This window comes from Panicum hallii, chromosome 1, assembly GCF_002211085.1.
Source record: "Panicum hallii strain FIL2 chromosome 1, PHallii_v3.1, whole genome shotgun sequence".
Taxonomy (NCBI): domain Eukaryota; kingdom Viridiplantae; phylum Streptophyta; class Magnoliopsida; order Poales; family Poaceae; genus Panicum; species Panicum hallii.
In genome coordinates, this window is record NC_038042.1 from 281,942 (window position 1) to 302,982 (window position 21,041).

Sequence of the window (21,041 nt, forward strand, 5' to 3'; positions counted from 1 at the left end):
GGTGCTTGCCTTGCATTGCTTCCTTCCTTCCTTAGGCGGCAGCTGCTGCCAGCACAGCACAAGACAGCTAGCCGGCGATGGATGTGATGATGGCGATGAAGCGGCTGCCGATCATCATCAGCTGCCTGACGATCTTATTGGTCGCGTTCGCCCCGGCGGCGGCGGAGGCGACGGCCCCCGCCAGCACGGTGGTCGCCGGCATGGTGTTCTGCGACCAGTGCAAGGACGGCGCCCGGGGCCTCTTCGATTACCCGCTCTACGGTGGGTCCGTCGGTCAACTGCTCCTATCTCTCCAACCAGTCTCCATCCATGAAGCAAGCAACCAAGAATGCATGCTCTTGCCTTTGCCCACCTAACCCACCGCATGGATCGATCGATCAATCACGACCTCGGCGTGCATTGCAGGCGCCCGCGTCGCCATCCAGTGCGGCGGCGGCGACACCCCGCTCACAGTGCGCGAGAGCAACACCAACTGGTTCGGCGGCTTCTCCATCCGCATGGAGGGCTCCCCGGACATGAACCGCTGCACCGCCCGCGTCGTCCAGGGCACGGGACACTGCGGCGCCGCCACCGCAGGTGCGCCGAGGGAGCTCACCCTCGCCTTCAGGATGCTCGGCCTCGCGCTCTACACCGTGCCGCCGCTGCTCTCGCAGCCAGAGGAGGCCATGGACTTTTGCCCGGGACGCGACAGGCGCAGGCCGCCTCCTGCAGCCGCGCGTTGGCCGGCGGCTGCCCCAGCGCCCGCTCCTCCGCTCGCGCCCTTCTGGCGCAGGAGGCGCCTGCCGCCCATCTGGCGCAAGCCGCCAACGTTGCCGCAGCAAGACCAGCCGGAGCCGCCACACGTGCCTCCGCCGCCGCCTCCTCCGGCGCCAGCGCAGGGATCGGCCTGCACCTACGAGTACGTTGCCAGACAGTGCATATATAGCTTGCGATGTATGTATGTATGATAACCAACCCAAGGACATATATACCAATAATCCATCTCATCTCAGGCAGTGGGCGTCGCCGGAGCACCGCTGCCACTGGAAGGTGGTGACCCCCAACACGACGGTGGCCATGGCGTTCGGGCCCCTGGCGGCTCAGCGCTACGGCTCGGAGCTGACGCTGCGGGACGCGCTGGAGGGGCGCGGCGACATGTACCGCACGCTGCTCCGGGAGGCCACGGCGGCGCTGCTCAACGCCTACTACAACGCCCCCGGCGGGCCGTTCCTGTACCCGACCACGGCCAGCGTCATCGACCACATGAACGGCGCGCTGCTCAGCTCCACGCAGAGGGTCCTCATCGAGGGGGCGCGCTTCCGCAGGGCCAACGCCGGCGGCGGAGGGCCGGCCGGACGGACAAGGCTGCCGTGCGACTTCACGCCCTGTGCGGCGCCGCCTCCCGCGGCCAGGAGCTAGCTATACTATGCCGGCTCCTCCTCCATGCTATGCTATGCTCGTTGATCTACTTACCACTAGCTAGCAGTACTGCCGGATCATCAGACTGGTGCGATTACTGGCTAGCCAGACGGTTGGTTATTCATGTACTGACGACTTGTTGTTCGTTTAAATTGTCGGGTCAGCTGAAGGGAAAAAGGTTAATTAGTTCCAGCACACCACCAATTAATGTCTCAGTCATCAGACTGGAAGCTCGCTCCTTCCTTCCTTGATGTTGCTGACACACTGCAAGCAAGGGATCACTCCCTGATTTATCTATCTAGATATATTAGCATGATGAGATGAGAGACTGACTTTCAGTTTCAGTTTAGAGGACCGACCATGCTGCTTTAATTCTGCTGTAGCAGCAGAGTTTAGTAACTTAGGAGGGAGAGGAATAGCATTCATTCGAATTGATCATGATGAACGACCAGGCTTGGCTTTGATTACAACCACTCATCTCCCATTCCTTCCAAGATTGGTGAAACTTGATTAGTAAGTACTACTCCTGCACTAGAGGAGGAGGAGGAGGAGGAAACAAAGGAGAGGGGCTGAATGGGGCTGCTTGATTTCATCAGGAGCAGATCGGGCAGAGCACGAGGCCGTTCTCGTTGCACTCCCCGCAGCGCACCACCACCGTGGTCCGCCGCCGCCTGCAGCCAGGTTGCGTGCCGGGCACGGGCACGGCCACCTTGCGGCTCCCCGAGCAGTCGAAGCAGGGCAGGAAGCTCATGCCGCCGCAGCCGTCGCAGCAGTAGGTGCCTCTGGGCAGGCCCTCCAGCAGCGGCGCGAGCAGGCCCTGCTCGTCCAGGCGCAGCACCTCCTCCGCGCCGCCGACGTAGCGGCCCCGCACGAAGAGCCTGGGGAGCGAGCAGGCGGCGGGGGAGAGCAGCTGCCGGAGCTCCTCCCTGAAGCCCCGGTCCATGGAGACGTCTCGCTCCCTGAAGGCGACGCCGTGGGCCTGGAGCGCGGCGCGGACGGCGTTGCAGGCCTCGAAGGTGGCGCGGACCCCGCGGAGGGAGGTGGTGTAGAGCACCGCGGGGGCCGGGGGAGGGGCGCCTGCGCCTGGCTTGGCGTTGCCGTCGATTGGGCGGAGAGGGAAGCGGATGCGGCGTTTAGGCTTGCAGGAAGGAGACGGGGCGGGAGGCCTGGCCGGGGTGGAGGGGTCGAGGAGGCCGGCCATGAGCTCCCAGGAGTTGATGACCTCCTCCGGCTGGGGCTGGGGATGGGATTCGGGTTTGAGATTCGTCGGGGGAGGAGGAGGAGGCGGCGGCGGCGGTGGAGGCGCGGAGGTGGTGGTGGTGGTTGTTGGCGGCGGCGGGGAATGAACCGGCTCGGCGTCGGAGTAGGTGAGGATGCCGTAGGTGGAGGAGGTGAGGGAGACGATGTGGTGGTGGGAGATGATGCGGCGGCGGCCGTCCTCGGCTTCTTCCTCCAGGAACGCCGACGACACGCACCCCATTTGATGGAGGATATCTGCTCCTCCTCCTCCAACTGCGAATATGGAATGATGAAATGGGTGGGTGGGTGGGTGGAAGGGAGAAGATGGGGAGGGGGATTCAAAATTTCAAACCGTGGTGGCTCGCAACTCAAGTTGTCAGGGGTAGGCACGCCATTTCAATGCCGCTCCTCCAACTCACTCCCTTTTCAAAAGGCAGAGCAGCTGGCGTCGCCTCGATTCCATTGCAAACCACCTGGGCTTCGAGTGGGCCGGTGGTCATCCATCCTCGATATATGGATACGGGCCTCAGACTAGAAGGCCGACAAGAGCAGCAGCGCTCTCTCTCGAACGTCCGCCTAGCGCAGTGGTAGGTCCTCCCGCAGGCCGGGAGTTGGACTCCCGGTAATAAAAAAGACAAAATTGCTTGTATGCCATTCCATTAAATTTCACTGTTAACTTTAACCGTGCTGGATGTAGTGCTCTCACGTGGAATGGCAGGGAAGGGATGGAAAACAAAATTTCAATAGCACACAAGGGATATGATTTCCAATAGCATACAAAATTTTTAATGGCATATAAGGGATGAGTATAATTTTCAATGGCATATAAAAAAAATTTCGAGTAAAAACACCACTCGGAATTCATGGTCTTTTCTCGGCCCTGCGGAAAGAGAAACCTTCTATCTTCCATGGTAATACCTCGGGGTGACTAGGAAATCTTATCCGGATGCGCGGAAGATTGATTTTTTATAGAGAGAGAGAGATGGATTGATGGATGAGGGTGCGAGAGCTGCGTGCTGATCTGACCAGGTGTGATCATATCGGTACGAGGGAACGGATGGACGGAGTGCATGATGCAAGTTGACAAAGTGAAATGGCGCGGCGTCCCGCGCGCGGCCTCGCATGATTGGTCGCCCCCCGTGTCCCATGACAAGGATCTTGAGAGCGACGGCGTCGTTGATCGAGGTATGTAGCAGCTAGCTTATAGCCAGCTCTGGCCCGTCAGGCCGCGCTAGCTCATTTGCTCGATAGAATGGAATGTGTCGCCGCATCAGCATGGCTCTATCCTATCCACCTGACCACCCAAACAAATATGCTATATATTCCCTCCCTCCCGTCTGCTATCATCTGGAGCAGTGTCTATCCACATCCTCTCCCTACCTTACAATATAGTAAGCATCTACGTTGTTGTTGTGGATGCATATACATCCGTATAAGTATCGGATACGTATAGTTGCTCGTGCTTTAATATATAGAGCTCTATGGACTAAGGCTCATTTGTCAATGACACAAGGCGGCCCACCTGTATAGATATGTTACCATTATTCGAGAAGAAGCTAGTATAGCTAGCCATTTCGTTTGTGAAAGTATGGTCATCAGAGTGATATTATTATTGATGGTAAAAACTAAAATATATTTTTACCACACGCATCTTAAATAAACAACAGCCATTTGAAGATGGAGGGAGATACTTTAATTTGTCTTGTCCCATTATATTCTTTTCAGCCTACGATGCATTATTTGCCTGAGGGTATATAACTAATTAACTCTCCTCCTGTCACGACCGCCTAGTGCTATAAGGTGAAGTGTTTGAAATGGACTATCTTGAAAAGTTGTGTTTTAATTTTCATGCAATGCAAGCACTAAAAACATCCATATGTACGTTGTGCGTATTGTTAATTTGTCTTGAAAAATAAAATGTTCTGCAGAGAAAAGAAAGAAAGAGAGAGCTGTCATCATCCTTTTTTAAAAAAAAATCGGATGAAGAGGAAAAGGAGGAGACGATGACTGTGAAATTCATAAGGAGTATATATTGTTTACACAATGTGTGGCATGGCTGGCAGCCCGTCCTGTGGACTGAAAACAAAAGCGGTGGATAATGGTGGGAGATGGGCGCGGCTAACCGCATACTCCTTCATTGTAAATATTCGTATATATATTTGTTTTAGGAAAAAGGAAGACACCTGCCCGCTGCGTTCCACTGGCCGGCCGGCCGGCGAAAGCACTGCTTGCAGTGTCCGGTTGTCCCCATCTGCACTGTTACTGTACCCCCAATAATATAGGGTCTGTTTGGTTGTATGGCTTAAGCTAATCCGGCTAGGATTTAGAGCCAGGCCAGACTAAGCCTGTCTTGTCTTCTACTAGTACATTCGCTCATGTTTAGTTGTATGTATAAGTGGAGCCTGGTTTGCTTTTGCTGTGTTTAGTTTGGTTGCATATATGGGTGGGTGGCATTACGTCCTCTTCCCAAGCGGTGAGCCATCGGCTCGTCACCTCCTTTCTTCTCTATTCTTCTCGCTTCCGCCACCGTGAGATCCACCGGCCGTGGGCATCGACCGAGACCGAGCAGGAGCCGTGCGCCTGAGGTCCGCCGCTGTAGGATCAAAGCATACCGTAGGCGTAGACGGTTTTAATCACTAGGATGACAACTAGCAATTCAATCTCTATTAAGATAAAATGCTCGAAGTAAATTGCATTAAAAAATTAAGCAAAGAATTAACCGTGCACGAGACAACAATTTTTCCTGAAGTGTCAATGACTTGCCGGTAATCCCTAGCCCATGTTGCGGTGTATTCAGTGCTTTCAACCGCTCCTCTATCAAGAATCAATCTTGATCTTGAGCCGGCTTGAATCAATGAGCCTCTCCAAACCTAAAGTTGCTCTTCGTCACTCCAGCGAGGTGAGCATAAAAACCTCTCACAAAACAAACCGGAGCACCTCCACAATCTTCTTGAAGGGCTCAACGGTTTCACCTTCTCCAAACCGTCTAGGAGACGGAAACCTCCGATAGTAAAAAGTCGATGACGCTTAATTGAAGACTCCTTAGTGTCACGAAGCTCAAACACTTAGATGGAATGTAACAGGATGCTCTCGTACTCTTAAGAATGCAACCACTAAGCAAACTGAGTGAGAGAGAGAGGAGGGAGCTGGCTCTTTTATGACAAGGAAGCTTTCAAATGTGCCAAGTGAGCTCACCCACGACCAGGTATGAGGTATATATATAGCCACCCTCTCGGAATCTAGCCGTTACACTCAAAACCCGTCGAAACAGAGCAACCACGGACCGTCCGCCTCAAAAAAACCGGACTATCCGCTGTTCAAACCCAATGGCTAGAAGTGCAATAAATACGTGTCAGAAATGACCGTTAGAGACCTAGCGGACCGTCCGCGCACCACAGGTGGACCGTCCGCCGTTCAAGTTGAAAGACCCAGTCAGACGAGAGGATCATCTCTGTGTCGACAGTCCGCCTATTTAGGCCGAACTGTTTGCCATTCACCATGTTTGAACACCATGGACTTAACTGATTAAATCGGTTCTACCACGAACATTATCACCTAACAATTCGGTGACAGACCATCAGCTCCCCTGGATGGACTATCCACCGTTCATCTTTTGACGTTCACTAGAAACTTAAGTTTATGTCCAAAACCTTCTGCGTAGATGGTGGACCGTCCGTCCATCTGGATCGGACCGTCCGCCTCAGCGAGTCAGCACACATTTTGAACGTCACGCTTTGCTATTTTTTAAACAAAGTTAACCCTCATGCATGCAATGCAATTGTTTGAGTAAAATAACACTATAGAACCGTCAAGCAAAGGCACACCATCCCATCTCGACAGTACGGCTATTTATCCTATTAATCCGGCCATTTCTCATCTACTGGTCACCTTATGACCGGTAAAAATAGAAAAACCGCATCATATATCTTTGCTTTAAGCATATTCATTCAATATCATCTTCAAGTATCTTCATGACATCAATTTATGCTCGTCTCTTTTGGACCAACGTATACTTATTTCTTCTAAAAAATTGTTAGTCCACTTAATATCATCCGTAATTACCAAAACTCGAGTCAGAGCTACGCTTTCAGCCGCTCCGTGCGAGCTCCTCCGGCTCGGGCGAGCAGGAGCCACCCCCGCGCGATCGAGCTCTGCCGCATCCGACGAGGCTGCATCCACCACCAAAACTTTGCCACGACCTGCACTTTCTTTGCTCAATTGGGGTCGCAGCTCGCTGGTGCGCATGCTCGTGCTCGGAATTCAGATTCTTTGGGTGGGGATTGCGCGGTTCCCTGAGCGATTGCAGACGTCGCTGCAGATCTTTGCGCAATTCCGGCGAGACGGAGATGATCTGTGGACCAGGCCATGCCGCGCGCTTCGGTGCCGCAGGCGAGCTCCGCCACCGCGTGCTGCGGGCGAGCGGGAGCCGCTGCGTGCAGGTGAGCTTCGCCACCGCGCGCGAGCTCTGATGCCGCGGCGCGCCGTGCGAGCGAGGTCTCGAATCCTGACGAAGATGCAGAGGAAGAGCAGTGGCGGGCGGGCAGGCTCGCACGGGAAGGCGGCGGAGCAGTGGTACATACGACGTGGGGTAGAGGACTGGTGCGAGTTCGGGAGGCGAGCGAACTCGGGCGGCTGCATCTATGGAGCCCGGCTCCGAGCATCGGCGTTCCCACGAAGCGTGGCTAAAACCCCCTCCTTGCACTAGTGGAACGAGGTAACCAAACAAGCACTGGTTGTTTCCGGGGAGCCTGGCTAGGAGTTAGCCAGGCAAGGCAACCAAACAGACCCAACGGACCCAGCGGCTGGAGTATATTATTATCCATTCGTCAGTGCAGCTGCCAGGTGTTCCATTCGTTCCTCTTCTTCCTCCATCCTCTGCCTGCTGCTATAAATAATATCCCACGCTAGCTGGGCGACCCGCAGATAGGACTGCAGAAAACCAAAGGCCCTAGCTCCCTCCAGCTGCTCATCATCCAATCCAACACCATCGATGGATCGATCGCTCAGCTCATCACCTTGATCCACAGATAGATAGATAGTTAGATGGGGTCTCTGAGAGGAGGAGGAGGAGGAGGAGGAGGAGGAGGAGGAGGCAGCGGCGGCGGCGGCGGCATGGACGAGGAGGCGGCGAGGATTCCGATGGTGGATGCGGAGGAGGCATGCGCCCTCCTCAGCGCGGCCACGCACCTGCAGTATCTCGATGTCAGGTTGTTGGATATTGCTTCATTCGTCTGCTGAATTGATCGAATTCCATCAATCCCCTTCCATTCCTGCTGAATTGCCTAGAGTAGCTTGGATCGGAGTACCTGCTGAATTAGATAGATAGATAGATAGATAATTAATCCTAGGGCGCCCCCTATCTGTATATATATAGGATGTGGGAGGACTTTGACAAGGGCCATGTCGCCGGTGCTCGGAATGTTCCCTACTACCTCTCCGTCACTCCACACGGTACGTACCGGCCGTGTGCTAATAGCTCCTAATCTTGTACAATTATATATATACATAGTTTATTTCTGCATACAGTATTCACGCATGAATCATTCGTAATAGTAATCATCAATAGTAGCAGCAGCAGCAGCAGCAGTAGTACCAACAAAAACAACAACAGCTGCTGTGTTGATCGATCGATGGATGCAGGGAAGGAGAAGAATCCCCACTTTGTGGAGCAGGTGTCCGCGCTCTATCCCCAGGACCAACACATGATTGTGGGCTGCCGCTCCGGCATTCGGTCCAAGCTCGCCACTGCAGACCTCCTCAGCGCGGGCTTCAAGAATGTGAGGAACCTGGAAGGCGGCTACCTCTCCTTGCTCCGAAGCGCCAACCAGGCAGCAGCACCACCACCAGGCACCACCCGGCTGCCTAGCCATTAATTAATTACTGTATTATTTAACCGTGGACTACCAAATACAGCAGTATTATATATGTTTTCCTCTTGCTCTGCCTCCATCGCCATCCGTATCTGTATGCAATAAAGAGGAACAACAATTAATGCAATAAGCAAGATAATTCATTTTCTGACTGCTGGAACTAACGGTGTGAAAAGTACAACGACTCGGGAAAAATGACACTTTTACTACTTTACAAATCTTATCCAACACGCTTCATATGGCATCATCATCACCGTCATCTTCATAGGTCTTTAGTTTCGATCAAACGGCAAGCACATGCTGTTATATATGTATGTCAATGAAACAGATCAGGTATATTGATTATTTGCTCTCATTGACTGTACGTATTGTACTCTCACAGCAATTTTAAAATATGAAAAAGGACAATAATGGTGCTTTTTCCCCGACTACTTCCGTTCTTAAACAGGAGTATATGGCATCATTGATTTTAATAAATATATGGATCCAGCTAGTAAAAAGGAGCCATTAGCGAGCCAAAAATTAGAGGTAGTGGATGCAATAATAGGTAGTTGTATAGGGTTAATTATGCTCAACACCATGAACGAAGCCGGTAACTCTTGATATATAAAGATGTAAATAAAAGATGAGGGCGGGATCGGAGCCAGAAAGCATGCAGGCCCAGAAGTGAGCACTAGTTTAAAATGCCAATTAAGGCAATGGATGCATGCATTTTGCCTGGCCCATATATGATATATGTACAAGTGTGTGCTGGAGATAGAAAGATGAAGAAATGGGCCCCTCAGCTCCCCCCCCTCTTGTTTCTCAAGATATAATGGCAGGGCAATTAATTGCAGCATCATGGTGCAAGCGGAATCCTATTTCCTTCACTAAGAATTAATGATGCCATGATGCAATAGGTGACGCCATTCTGTCCTGTGCCACTGATTTTTTGTGCTCAGAAGCCACAATACGAACTGAATTTAGTTAGTTGATGATAAAAAAAACAAAATTAAATTGATTGTGAATCTATATGCAGGGTGTGTTCGTTTCCTGGGGTCTAAATTTTAGAGGGGTCACATCAAAGAGAATCTTATCATTTAGAAGTATTAAATAAAGTCTAATTACAAAACTAATTGCAGAACCCTAGTGCTAATTCGCGAGACGAATCTAACGAGGTATATTAGTCCATGATTAGCGGATGACTACTGTAGCATCACTGTGGCAGATTATGGATTAATTAGGCTCATTAAATTTGTCTCGCGAATTAGCACCCAGCTGTGCAAAAAGTTTTATAAACAGATTTTATTTAATACTTCTAAATAGCAAGATTCTCTTTGATGTGATGGGTCTAAAGTTTAGAGGGTAGGAAACGAACAGGGCCGCAATTGATGATAATTTGTTAGTGTGTACAAATAAAGTATGGGCAACAAAGTATATAAACATGGATAATATGGACGATGAACTAATAAGCAATAGCTTGTGTGGTTAGCGGAGGTGGTCGTAACTCTTGCATGCTGCCTAGCTATCAAGGATTAAATTCTAGATTTTGCGTGTCTCGTTGATGCGGCTATTTCTTTCCTTGATAGATAAGGCTTTTACGATGGATCTCATTCATTTCGTTGGGGTACGATACATCAGTATAGGCCTTTTGTGCTGTTGAGATGAGTGCGGGTGGAAAAGGTAGTGTTGGGGCATCGGGGCATCCCAACAAGCATTATTAATTATATCGCCACATAGAAATTTTTTAGATTATATGGCATCATAATACGCTAGATAGTGTATTGGGAGTGAAGTAGCGTCGCCATAATAAATGAAGAAAAGGTAGAGAAAAGAGAAAAAAATTAATAAGAATTCATGCTAAGTGTAGTTCTAAATGTAGCGTCTTCGACGGTAATATGGCAACAAAAACGCTCCCTCGAGGACACTCCCTCTCGTGGATGGATCGGTCCCAACAATATAATTGGGTGGATCAGAGAGAACCGGAGGGAGCCTGTCCTATCTTTATTACATACAGCTAGCGATGCCCGGCCGGTGGTGGCTAGCGCTAGTGCCCAGCACCACGTACGCCACTGGATCGAGCCCGCCCGCAGCAGCAGGGGCAGCGGATCAGAGCAAGCTGCTAATAAGGTCCGATCGATCGATCCTCTACCTAGCTCGTTGATCAGCATGGCTCCTCCCCATCAGACGGAGAGCTGCAGCGGGTCGTCGGCGCCGGCCACGGTGACGACTGTGGATGTGACCGCGGCGAGGGACCTTATCGCGGCCGGCGGCGGCCACCGCTACCTGGACGTGAGGACGGAGGAGGAGCTGAGCAAGCTGGGGCACCTGGTGGAGGTGAACAGGTGCATCAACGTGCCCTACATGTTCATCACCTCACAAGGCAAGCAACAATCGTCATACTACTACTTCCTATCTACTACTCCCTCCGCTCGATCTATAGTATGTATAATATTATAGGTTGTTTCAATTTTTTCAGATACATATATATATAAATAAAATTTGGAAAAGTTATTCACTTGCTAGCTTATCACTGCTACCCGCTACTAGTAGTTGATGCATGCCATGCATTATGCAATGCTGATGCATGTGGCCGCGAAGCCGTCTCTATGCACATGCGCGCGCCCACACACCGGTCGGGCCGGTAACCAGATCAGCTTGACACATGATCACATGAGTATGACAGGAGGCCGGGTGAAGAATGCCCAGTTCGTGGAGCAGGTGGCGTCGCTCTTTACCAAAGAGGAACACGTCGTGGTGGTGCGTCCTTTCATGTTATTCATTCATTCATTCCTGCAGCAGCAGCAGCAGCAATAATGCGTAATGCAAAAATGTAAATCTGCAGGGGTGCCAAAGCGGCAAGAGATCGGAGCAAGCATGCGTTGATCTCCAAGCAGCAGTAAGTACATCCACCACTGCTGACCAACCAACGTAAGGCAACGGCTGAATATGATGCCTGCAGGGATTCAAGAACGTCAAGAGCATGGGAGGCGGCTACCTGGCATGGCTCCACCATGGCTTCCCCGTCCACCACCGCACCAACCGCCCGCCACCACGCCAAGACGCCTAGCAGCAGCTCAACCACCCAAACTCCAATACAAGCGAAATGAATAAAATGAAATAATTGCGCTTGCTACCAGCCACTCTTCGTCTCCACTACTAGATCTACTGCATTATATATCATTGTCACCGGATACGATTCCCCATCAGTATGTTTTGATGCCAGGATTCCCCAACATATATGGTGCTAATAAAATGCATGCGGTGATCAAATCCTTCATAGAGTTCCAGACATTCAACTGTATGTTTCCCTCCCTATCTAACACCAATAGAAATCGCAGAAAGCTGCAGTCTATATGAGAAACATGGCTTATTATCCTACGCTAACATATGAAGTTAGTCTTCAGCTCATTTTCATCCGCGTGCAACAGTATGCAGCGACAACAAACAATGCATGCTAACAAAAACAAGAAGACCAGATGAGGCAATTTTGATCTTCATTTATACAACAACCCTCAAACGCGTCCCCAACTTCATCCAGTTCTAAACAGAAAGGGCCAGGGAAATACCATCTGCTTGTCTGCTTACAGTTGCCATTGACCTTTTTACGAGCCTCAGCAATCACCCTCCCATCGCATGTGTGCTGGGCCTTACTGCTTGCTCACAGCATTGCCAAAACAAATAAAGGAGATCTCTCATGGTTGGACCTTCCTTGGTCTTCCCACGCCAAAGCCAATACAAGACTCAGCTGGCCTCACCTCCTCCAAACAAATCAGATGGTTACAATAAGTAAGACTCGACCACAGTACGCCCAAACTTCTGCTGGACATCCTTTGGAGTCTCAATCTGCAAGGCAAGTTGATGGTAAAATTAGACAACACATATATCAATATATTGGAATGGGTTGGTAAATTATGAGAAACAAATGGGCACATACCGCGTTCAAAGCTATGAAGAGAGCTTTAATCACATTAAGTGGGTTCCTTGATCCAATAATCTGCAAGTTAAAAACAATAAACGTCAGTATTTTCCAGATCCAAAAGATGCGATATAGTTTTCTTTTTCTAAAAAAGGACTGATATATGACTTTAGAAGAAACACACCTTTGACTTGACGTTGCTGAAACCAGCCAAGTACAGTACAGTTTCAACAGTCCTACCAGCAGCAGACATTCCACTTCTTATTGGTCCAGGCCAGAGGTATATCTTAAGATACACAAGCAGCCATCAGGTTCGCAAGCAAGAGTTACCACAACAGAAATTGATAGATACAAGAGTGGTTTAGTATTCCGTGTGTTCACCTTTGTTTTTTCATATTTGGCCTGAATAGCATGAGCAATTGTGTGATCCTCATATCGCTCCATGTAATGAAGGTTCTGGAAGCATTTCTCATATGCCTGATGAAAACAAAAGGACACTTCCTCTAAGAGCTGGATGTCTCGGTTGACTCATCTAATTCCAAATGAAGCATGAAAGCAGGTGGTGAACTATCAAGCAAATGAGAAAAATCTAATTATCGGATGTTTCCAAGGTCAATGATTCTTTATAATCATATTTTACAAGTCCAGATTGGCCTGGTGCATAACCAAATATATCGCTTGGTGCATAACCAAATTTATATTAACGGGAACAAATACACCATAACCTCATCATGCATCAAACAGAGTAAAAGAAGGAAAAAAAAAGCAGACTACATAAGTGCAAACAGAGCATTAAAGATCCTGAAATGAAGCAGCGCATGCCTTGCCATGAGTTATACAATTTATAATCACCACTGCATGCACGCAAGCATGCATATGTGTACACCGCATCGATATGCCGTGCAATCAAATGGATAAATAGATGCCAATGACTCATAGTTTCACTCTAGCAAAGGGCAAAGATAGCAATCTCAAAGCAATCATAGGTGAAATCACTACCGGGCAAACTGAAGATGCAGCATTCAAAATGCCATAAATAAATGAAGTAGTTTGTTTGGAAAAGCAAATCATCCATACCCTCTGTATTGCTATCTTGGCTGTTGGCCCTTTAGCTTTTGCAAAGCCTACAACACCATGGTAGTTTCCAGTGGCCAATAATGCTGTGAATTTTGCTATTTGGCCTCCCTGAGATGCACAATGTAGAATTAGGCAGCAGAGTTGGTGAAAAGGCTATAGGCGGCAGTTGAAATAACTGAAACAAAGCAAGCGGACCTTTGTGACTTTGCATGTCCTGTTAACGTCGATAACTTTGACATCAAAACCCTGAGAAGTGTATCACGGCCATATATGTATGTTAGTATACACAAGGCAACATGAAAGACTAAAGGGTGGAAGACACACCCAGAGGCAAAAGATTGGTAGGCCGATCGGACCATTTGCAATTGATGATTTCACTTACTTTTCTGTACATAGGTCTCCTCTTTTTCTCAGACAGGGAATTGCGCTCCTCCACCAAATCCTTAATTTCCTCCTCCAAAACTCTGCCTTTCTTACCAAAGGTGTGATCCAACTCTGCCAGCTTGTCCTCGATCTTCTTTTCGATAGCATTGAGTTTCTCAATGAGCAAATCATCCCTCTCCTTTGCTTCATTGAATTCCTCATCTTCATCGTCGTCATCGATTTGTTCCCCCTGGATCATCTGCTTCTCCTTATCAAAGCCCGCGTTGAGCACCAGATCCTCTGGAGAACCAACCTGCTGGTGCTGAATGAGGCCAAAGTTTGCGGGGTTACTGGGGTCGAATGCCTCCTTGCATTCCATGATCCTAACGGCTCGGTTGAGCTTCTGGAGGAGAACGAAGCGGTCTTTGCCCGTGGAGTCTTTGAGGCGGTTCATCATGTCGCCGATGACCCTGTACTCCAGTGGCAGCTTGAGGTGGCGCTCCTCGAACTTGTCGATTTTGGTCATCCATTTGTGAGCCTCGTCGAGGGTCTCTGCCACATTCCATCATAGTAAGGTATAGAAGCTGGCGTGGTGGAAACGGGAGGGATAGGATGATTACCGGCCTCCGCGAATGATCGCAGGAGCTCCCCGTGTCGCTTGCACTTGCGCTCGAACTCGTCGACGCGTCGCTTGATGGCGTCGGGCGTGTAGCGCTCGTCTTCCTCGTCGCTGTCGGAGTCGGTGGGCTCCCAGTAGCCTTCGTCGGCGGCAGTCTCCTTGGCCTTGCGGCGCTCGAGCTTCTCGATGAGCGGCTTGACGCCCAGGTAGTCCTCCTCCTCCTCCTCCTTAGCCTCTTCCTCCTGGCCGCCTTCCCTGGCGCGGCAGTCCTGGCGCTCCCGCTGGCGCTCGCGCTCGACCTCCGCGAGCAGCTCATGCACGGCCCGCTCGCTCTGGATCTGAGGCCTGGCGCCCCCCGCGGAGGCGGAGAAGGCCAGGTGGCGGCGCGGGGGCGTGATCCGCGAGGCTAGGTGATTGTGGCAGGGAAGAGTGGTGGAGCTCGCGATGTGGTGCGGCCGCAGGTAGAGAAGGCGGGCCCACGCCGCGGCGGCGCGGGAGCGGGCGGCGGCGGCGGCCATGAAGGCGGCGGCGGAGGAGAGAGAGGCGACCAACTGACCAAGAGGAGGAGAGGGTTTTTGAGAGGGACGGAAATGATCGCAACCGTGGCGGTCTAGATGGGCTTTACTACTGGATTGAGCCCATGGTCGGCCCAAGAGCTACCCTTGCCGGTCCTGCAGGGGCAATTCCGTCCAAAATAAATGAATATTGCCTATCTCCCTATTAGTATCTCTCTCGTCTCGTCCAAAGTTGCGTGGAAGAAGAGAGAGAAAGAGGAGGGGAATTTTGTAGCTAGCTACTAGGGTTTGCTTGCTCATCGCCTCCTCCCCTCCCCATCGGCTAGGGCTAGCTATGATCCCCAACTCGTCGTCCCCTCCCCTCCTCGTACTCTGAATCTTCTTCGCAATCGAATTCGGATTCGATTGGGAGGGGAACAAATCCACCGCACCCACCCCGCGCCGCCCTACATACTATGGTTCACGCCCCGCGCCGCCCATCGCCGTCGTCCTCCTCGCCGATGCTCCGCAAGAACCTCCGCGCGCTCGGCCCCGGCTTGAATCCCTTCGCTCCCTTCGGCATGGGCAACTACTCCCTTGCTTCCTCCTCCCGCTAATCATCTCCTCGAATCCTCTCCTCCGATTCCGATCTCTGCCCCTCGATTTCTGCTGCTGCTGCTGATAAATCCCGTCCCGGCTGCTTCCTCGCTCGCGAATCGCCTCCTCCTGTCTGTTTCCTTGCTCCATTGGTTTGGATCTGAGAGCCGTCGCGGGCTACAAGAACAGCATGGTGCAGGTGCGCAGGTCGCTCAGCATGAGCCGCCTCCGGGGCTGCCACGCCGCTGATGACCGCGGCTGGAACCCGCTCCATGTTGCCGCTCGCAAGGGAGACCTCATGGAGGTGCTAATCCAATCCTGCCTCTCTCCCGTTTTAATTTGTTATTATTACCTGCATGCTATATATATTACCAGACTTGAATGCCCATAGCTGTTGCTACTTCTTGTTTTCTGCTGGAAAAAAAGACTTTGGAAATAACCTGCTGTTGTATTGATTTATTCAAAAAGAAAGCAAATGTTGTAATATATGATGAATAGACTGTAATCAATTACCCATATGGGCAGACTAGCACATATAGTTTGTAGCATGCATTGGCTAACATAAATCGTGCATGCACATCTCACACAAACACCAAAAAGAAGAAAAAAATTGCACGCTAGTGAAGATAACGAGGAATCCTTTTGTCCCCGTTAAGCTAAGTAGAGCAACCCAGCAACAAGTCTTCATCCATGAATCCGGACAAACTTTTACTTCTAAAGTTAGTTTTGTTGGCGACCTGTACGCCTATATCAAAATTTTGCTCCCATATGGACGTGCACAATTCTATGTCATATGCATACCTTCATTGTGTCACCTGCTGATCAGTCTGATTCTCAATCCTAGTTGCTCAAGTATTTTGCCGACATTCATCTGTGACAGGCTGTTGTTTCTATGTCTTTGTTCATGTGATTGTTACCATCAGCTAGCAATAAATATACTGCATGACGCATATTTGGCGATTTCCATATATACACTTGGGATATTACCCTAGTCTATCTATTAAGTCTTGATGTTTTCTTCTTATTCGTCCTGTTGCCTGTAGTTACCTAGTGCTTACTGTTTTTCTACAATCGCTTGGTGAGATGATAAATTATCTTTGTGCCTAGGTCCGACGTCTCCTGGATGAGGGGATGGACGTCAATGCACCTGCATGGGGACCGAAATCTCCAGGTGCTACCCCGCTCCATCTGGCTGCTCAGGGCGGGCATGTTAAAATCATGGATGAACTACTGGAGCGTGGTGCAAATATTGATGCTCGAACAAAAGGGGCCTGCGGCTGTAAGTTCCAACCTCCTCTTGACTCATTGCCTGCACTGCAGAGACAGTAGAGTTGTTTAGGACACTTATCTGGTTTCATGTTTTTTTTGTTGGACTTGATGCTGTTTGATGGACATAGTTTCCAGCATATGTCATCGTGCTTGCTGTTGTAACTACCGTGCATCTGCTTAGTTTTCCCTTCCATGGACTTGCATTTTTTCCTAGATATTACATGTGTTTGCATAAATATGTAATAGTGAGGTAATAGTGAGGTCTTCTTGCTTGTTCTGGTCTTCTGGAACCAAAATCCATTCAGTTTCACCAGAAATTGTATATGAATGATAATATGGTTTCAGGTCATGCCTATAACTCTCTAGTGGCAGGTTGGAAAAATTATTATAACATGCTTACTGAATAACAATATGAGTGGACCTGCTCTTTTATCTTGGAGTCTGACAGACATGCCCTGTTTTCTTGGTTGAACCCAGGGACACCTCTACACATTGCTGCCAAGGAAAGGAACAAGAAAGCTGTGAGATTCCTGATTGAGAATGGTGCATTCCTGCCTCCTGAGATGAACGATCACAGGTTCAATCCTCCCCTCCATTACTGCTCTGGATTAGAATGGGCCTATGAGATGAAGCGCATGCAAGACGAGAGTGACTCCCCTGGCGAGACCTCCTTAAGCTCGGATGACTAGATGGAAAGCAGGTGCATTGGGAGGGGATGCAGTTTGAGAAGATGGATCGAGTCAACATCACAGCGAGTGGTTATTCTTGAATTGTATGCGCATCATCATTGAGCTGCTTGATGTCCCAGAAATTGCCACGTTGGCAAGTACAATGCATGTAGTCTGCTGCTTTGAATGATTGTTGTCGGATGATACCGTACATGTACTCTGCTGGAAGGGTCCTTGTACTCTGTTATTGCGCTGTATTCTTGTGCATTTGTACCGGTACGTGTATGCACATGTCAAGATACGTGTGAACATGTTGATATGCCCATCTGGTTAATCATTAATTTTGGTCGGTTCCTAGTTTGCAAGCTGTGATAGTTCTATACTGGGCATAGCAAACCCGATGCAGCAGCAGCAGCAGCAGCGGGCGTTGGTTTTCTCCTAATCGTCTTTTGCTGCGCAGCAGCAACAGCAGGTAGGGATGCTCTACCAGTCCCTGCTACGAATAGGGGTGGTAACTGCTACGAATAGGGGTGAATACGGATCGTAGCTCCGGTAGCCTCTTTACAATCCAATTTAGCTTTTATATATTTTTATACTTTTAGCTTAAAATTGTATAAAATTATAGTCCGATCCTTTTAGAGCTCCCGATTATCTAAGCTAAATTGCTAAATTTTAAGCCTTTTTACCACCCCTCTAGCTACGAATCCGCTCTCTACCTACACGCTCTCCGACTGGTACCTGGAGTCCGGCTGCAGCCCCGCAGCCACGGAGGCGATCCTGGTGTGGCACCTGGCGACGAGCCTACTGGAGACCATGGAGCGGCAACGAGAGCAGCTGCTGGCGCTGCCGCCGGAGGCCGGAGCAGGGTGGACCAAGGATCTCCAACGGCCATGAGGGGCGCCAAGCTCCGCAAGCAGCTTGCCGACTTGGGAGACCACAGGGGAGGGCGAGGGTTTGTGGCCGTGTGGAGGATGCTGGCAGAGCTGCTAGTATCCATGACGCACGCACCCTCAGGGTACGGCGAAGAGTTCAGCACCCACGCCGGCGTCAGCAACACTCCCACTAGGATGAGTTGAGCTGAATGAGTTTTGGGTGAACCCAATGACACAGTAAAAAACGAAACTTGCATCTCTACTATTTTGTCTTCTCATCATGCTTAAACCTAGCACCACACTAGCTCAAGAGCAATACACCACGAGTCAAAGGCACCAAAGTCACGCATCCATTCTGTAAAACACAAACTACTGCAGAGATACACATAAGCTACCTTACAAGCCTGGCTGCCCAAGCAAAGTTTTCATAACCAAGACACAAACTTGGTTCGCCAGATAACAGTGTGCACGATCCTTTAGACAGATCTACCTCCTCACAGGGGGTGCACTGCCCCGTCCAACAGGACCACCACCGCGACCAGCAGCAGCCTACACCAATTGGTAAGCAAAAAGTCAGAAAGTACAGATAACACAATCACAAGTACACACTAGCAACAGGATCCAAATGTGCGCATGCCTTAGATCAAAGGTATACAGATATTTTCACTGCAGATGGTTGCACCTATTAATGTTCCAGTTCAAACATTCTAAAGCCTACACTTTCAAGATATTTCAAATTCCCATATAAGTGGGTGTCGATTGGTATGGGGAAACATAGGAAATTTGTTACGTGACCTGGAGTGATTCAAAATGCTAAGATCTAAGTTGGAAAAGTTTATATTCTTTCTTGTGCAAATTTAGGTAGGTATTATTATGAAGCGCTAGCCGCATTGTGATGTAGTAGAATTGTTCTGATTTTTTAGTAGATTTGTTTTTAAAAAAACATATGACTTCTGGAGAGGAAGATTTTGAGATCAAATGATGAAAAGAAAAGGGTGGCTTTGAGCGCAATTAATTCTTTTCTAGAATTCTAGTATAAATTCACAAGCTCGAGAGAAAGTAAAAATTGAAGGCTATTGTCCATCTTGAGAGAAGGCGATAATGTAACTAGCAAGGCGGACATTACATAGTAATTAGAAATGAAATGTAGAAACATGCACGCCCTAAAGTTAATAACATGAGCGCGATTAAAGAAGGCGGAAATTGTGCAGTTGCAAGGGACTTCTAGAAAAAAACATATCTCAAGCTGCAGGATTTTGGTGTAATGATAATGCAAAGAGTGAGTGCAAAAAAATTATATAGGACACCCACTGTTGTGACATGTGAGCATTGCGGCATTGCAAAAGAATGGGGCTTGAGCAAAGCCGTCAAAGGCCTGTCTAGATAGGAACAACTGCATTAGGATTTCTGTGGTGATTTAGTTAAAATTCGTACTAAATCTTAAGAATTTGGATCCCAAGCCCCTCATCCCAACAAGGACTAGGATTTGTTGATATTGCTGCATGTATTTGGACCGCATCAAGCAATAGCAGTTGAAGATTTTTCACAGTAGCTATGAATCTCGTGGATTTGAAATTTTTATTCAGCTACTGAAGGAAGCAAATCCTTCCAGATTAACAAGTGAAACTTGAGGTGGGAAAGTAAGAGGTGATTACCCGAGCCCGCATGGCGACCGCACGGCCACGGCCAACCCCAACAGCTGAGCCTTTACCCTGCAGGAAGATGAGGGCTAGTTAGCAATCCGTGAGTCATGTGCTATTTTACTGTAAGACGGCAAGGTGAGGAAGAAATTGCAGGGGCATCAGGAAGAAAAATAGAGTGCTGCTGCAGACACGAATGAGGAGGAGCTGACCCTAATCCTGGCCTCGAGGCGCTTGAACATGGGGGCGTTCTTGAGCATGTCGGGTATGATCATGAACCTGACCCTGCTCCCCCTGATGAAGACGTGCTCCAGCTGCGAAACCTTGCCGTCCTGGAATCAGGAATCCATCCATCGATTATTCAGGGTGGGGTTATCAGGCATGGAGAAGGGAGAAGCTAGGGAAGTGGACAACTGAGGAAGGGGAAGGAACCTTTGCCGTGAAGGTGATGTTGTCGAGCTGGCAGTTCCAGTTGTCCTCGCACTCGACCATGGCGCCGCGGTAGACCTCGCCGGTCTTGAGCTCGACCGTGACGACGTGGCCCGCCGCCTCGTGCAGCAGCTTCACGGGGATCCCGAGGCTGCGGCTCATCCTCGAACGGGTAGGTGCTGGGGCTCGTACGCGGCTGTGTCGTGGGAGCAGCGAGCAGGAGGAGGAGGAGGGGAGGGGGGAGGCGGCGGCGCCGGCGCGGGGAGGGTTTGTTTGGCTTCTGCTCCGCCTCCAACTCTGCGCTTTGCTTGGGCTGGGCTGGGGCTAATTGGGCTGGGCTGTTGCTTCCTGCAGTTCCAGCCCAGCCTAGCCCACTGGAAATGGATTTTATTTGATTTAGTGATGGCATCTTCATCTTGTCGTCTCGTCCCCCAGATTCAATTCAATATTCGGAAATCGCAAAATTTTGTAATTTTTTTGCTATGCGGGTGGAAAACAAATTAATTAATTAATTACTAAAATATACTCCACTCCGTAATGTGAGTGGGAGGTCCAGAGGTTTTTTTTGTTGGGGGGGGGGAGATCAAAAGGGGGAATGGTTCCTCTGA

General features: G+C 49.7%; 7 protein-coding genes across 8 annotated transcripts; 4 read left to right on the plus strand and 3 right to left on the minus strand.

The window, feature by feature from the left end:
* Window positions 1–77: 77 nt before the first annotated feature.
* LOC112883427 (gametogenetin) lies at window positions 78–1,398 on the plus strand. The gene is made up of 3 exons (XM_025948724.1): window positions 78–261; window positions 406–898; window positions 993–1,398. The coding sequence occupies exons 1-3, from the start codon at window positions 78–80 to the stop codon at window positions 1,396–1,398; spliced, it is 1,083 nt and encodes a 360-aa protein (XP_025804509.1).
* Window positions 1,399–1,857: 459 nt separating this feature from the next.
* Window positions 1,858–3,201, minus strand: LOC112878758 (uncharacterized protein At3g28850-like). 2 transcript variants are annotated; one of them, XM_025942969.1, is made up of 3 exons: window positions 2,990–3,201; window positions 2,542–2,910; window positions 1,858–2,481 (listed from the first exon to the last, which is right to left on the minus strand). In XM_025942969.1, the coding sequence occupies exons 2-3, from the start codon at window positions 2,876–2,878 to the stop codon at window positions 1,991–1,993; spliced, it is 828 nt and encodes a 275-aa protein (XP_025798754.1). In that variant the 5' UTR covers window positions 2,879–2,910; window positions 2,990–3,201; the 3' UTR covers window positions 1,858–1,990. The 2 variants fall into 2 exon arrangements, with proteins under 2 accessions (XP_025798754.1, XP_025798753.1); XM_025942968.1 differs by having other exon boundaries at window positions 1,858–2,910.
* Window positions 3,202–7,480: 4,279 nt separating this feature from the next.
* LOC112888972 (thiosulfate sulfurtransferase 16, chloroplastic-like) lies at window positions 7,481–8,667 on the plus strand. Its single transcript, XM_025955419.1, has 3 exons — window positions 7,481–7,844; window positions 8,012–8,088; window positions 8,278–8,667. The coding sequence occupies exons 1-3, from the start codon at window positions 7,681–7,683 to the stop codon at window positions 8,508–8,510; spliced, it is 474 nt and encodes a 157-aa protein (XP_025811204.1). The 5' UTR covers window positions 7,481–7,680; the 3' UTR covers window positions 8,511–8,667.
* Window positions 8,668–10,447: 1,780 nt separating this feature from the next.
* Window positions 10,448–11,761, plus strand: LOC112888956 (thiosulfate sulfurtransferase 18-like). The gene is made up of 4 exons (XM_025955395.1): window positions 10,448–10,869; window positions 11,173–11,246; window positions 11,332–11,385; window positions 11,449–11,761. The coding sequence occupies exons 1-4, from the start codon at window positions 10,656–10,658 to the stop codon at window positions 11,554–11,556; spliced, it is 450 nt and encodes a 149-aa protein (XP_025811180.1). The 5' UTR covers window positions 10,448–10,655; the 3' UTR covers window positions 11,557–11,761.
* Window positions 11,762–11,821: 60 nt separating this feature from the next.
* Window positions 11,822–15,119, minus strand: LOC112888954 (trichohyalin). Its single transcript, XM_025955379.1, has 8 exons — window positions 14,466–15,119; window positions 13,865–14,397; window positions 13,678–13,728; window positions 13,483–13,590; window positions 12,787–12,882; window positions 12,590–12,691; window positions 12,424–12,483; window positions 11,822–12,332 (listed from the first exon to the last, which is right to left on the minus strand). The coding sequence occupies exons 1-8, from the start codon at window positions 14,980–14,982 to the stop codon at window positions 12,267–12,269; spliced, it is 1,533 nt and encodes a 510-aa protein (XP_025811164.1). The 5' UTR covers window positions 14,983–15,119; the 3' UTR covers window positions 11,822–12,266.
* Window positions 15,120–15,231: 112 nt separating this feature from the next.
* On the plus strand, window positions 15,232–17,852 carry LOC112888962 (phytochrome-interacting ankyrin-repeat protein 2-like). The gene is made up of 3 exons (XM_025955407.1): window positions 15,232–15,859; window positions 16,663–16,834; window positions 17,302–17,852. The coding sequence occupies exons 1-3, from the start codon at window positions 15,746–15,748 to the stop codon at window positions 17,511–17,513; spliced, it is 498 nt and encodes a 165-aa protein (XP_025811192.1). The 5' UTR covers window positions 15,232–15,745; the 3' UTR covers window positions 17,514–17,852.
* A 753-nt stretch (window positions 17,853–18,605) lies between these two features.
* Window positions 18,606–20,710, minus strand: LOC112888979 (small nuclear ribonucleoprotein SmD3b-like). Its single transcript, XM_025955428.1, has 4 exons — window positions 20,437–20,710; window positions 20,217–20,336; window positions 20,020–20,076; window positions 18,606–18,913 (listed from the first exon to the last, which is right to left on the minus strand). The coding sequence occupies exons 1-4, from the start codon at window positions 20,593–20,595 to the stop codon at window positions 18,851–18,853; spliced, it is 399 nt and encodes a 132-aa protein (XP_025811213.1). The 5' UTR covers window positions 20,596–20,710; the 3' UTR covers window positions 18,606–18,850.
* Window positions 20,711–21,041: the final 331 nt, after the last annotated feature.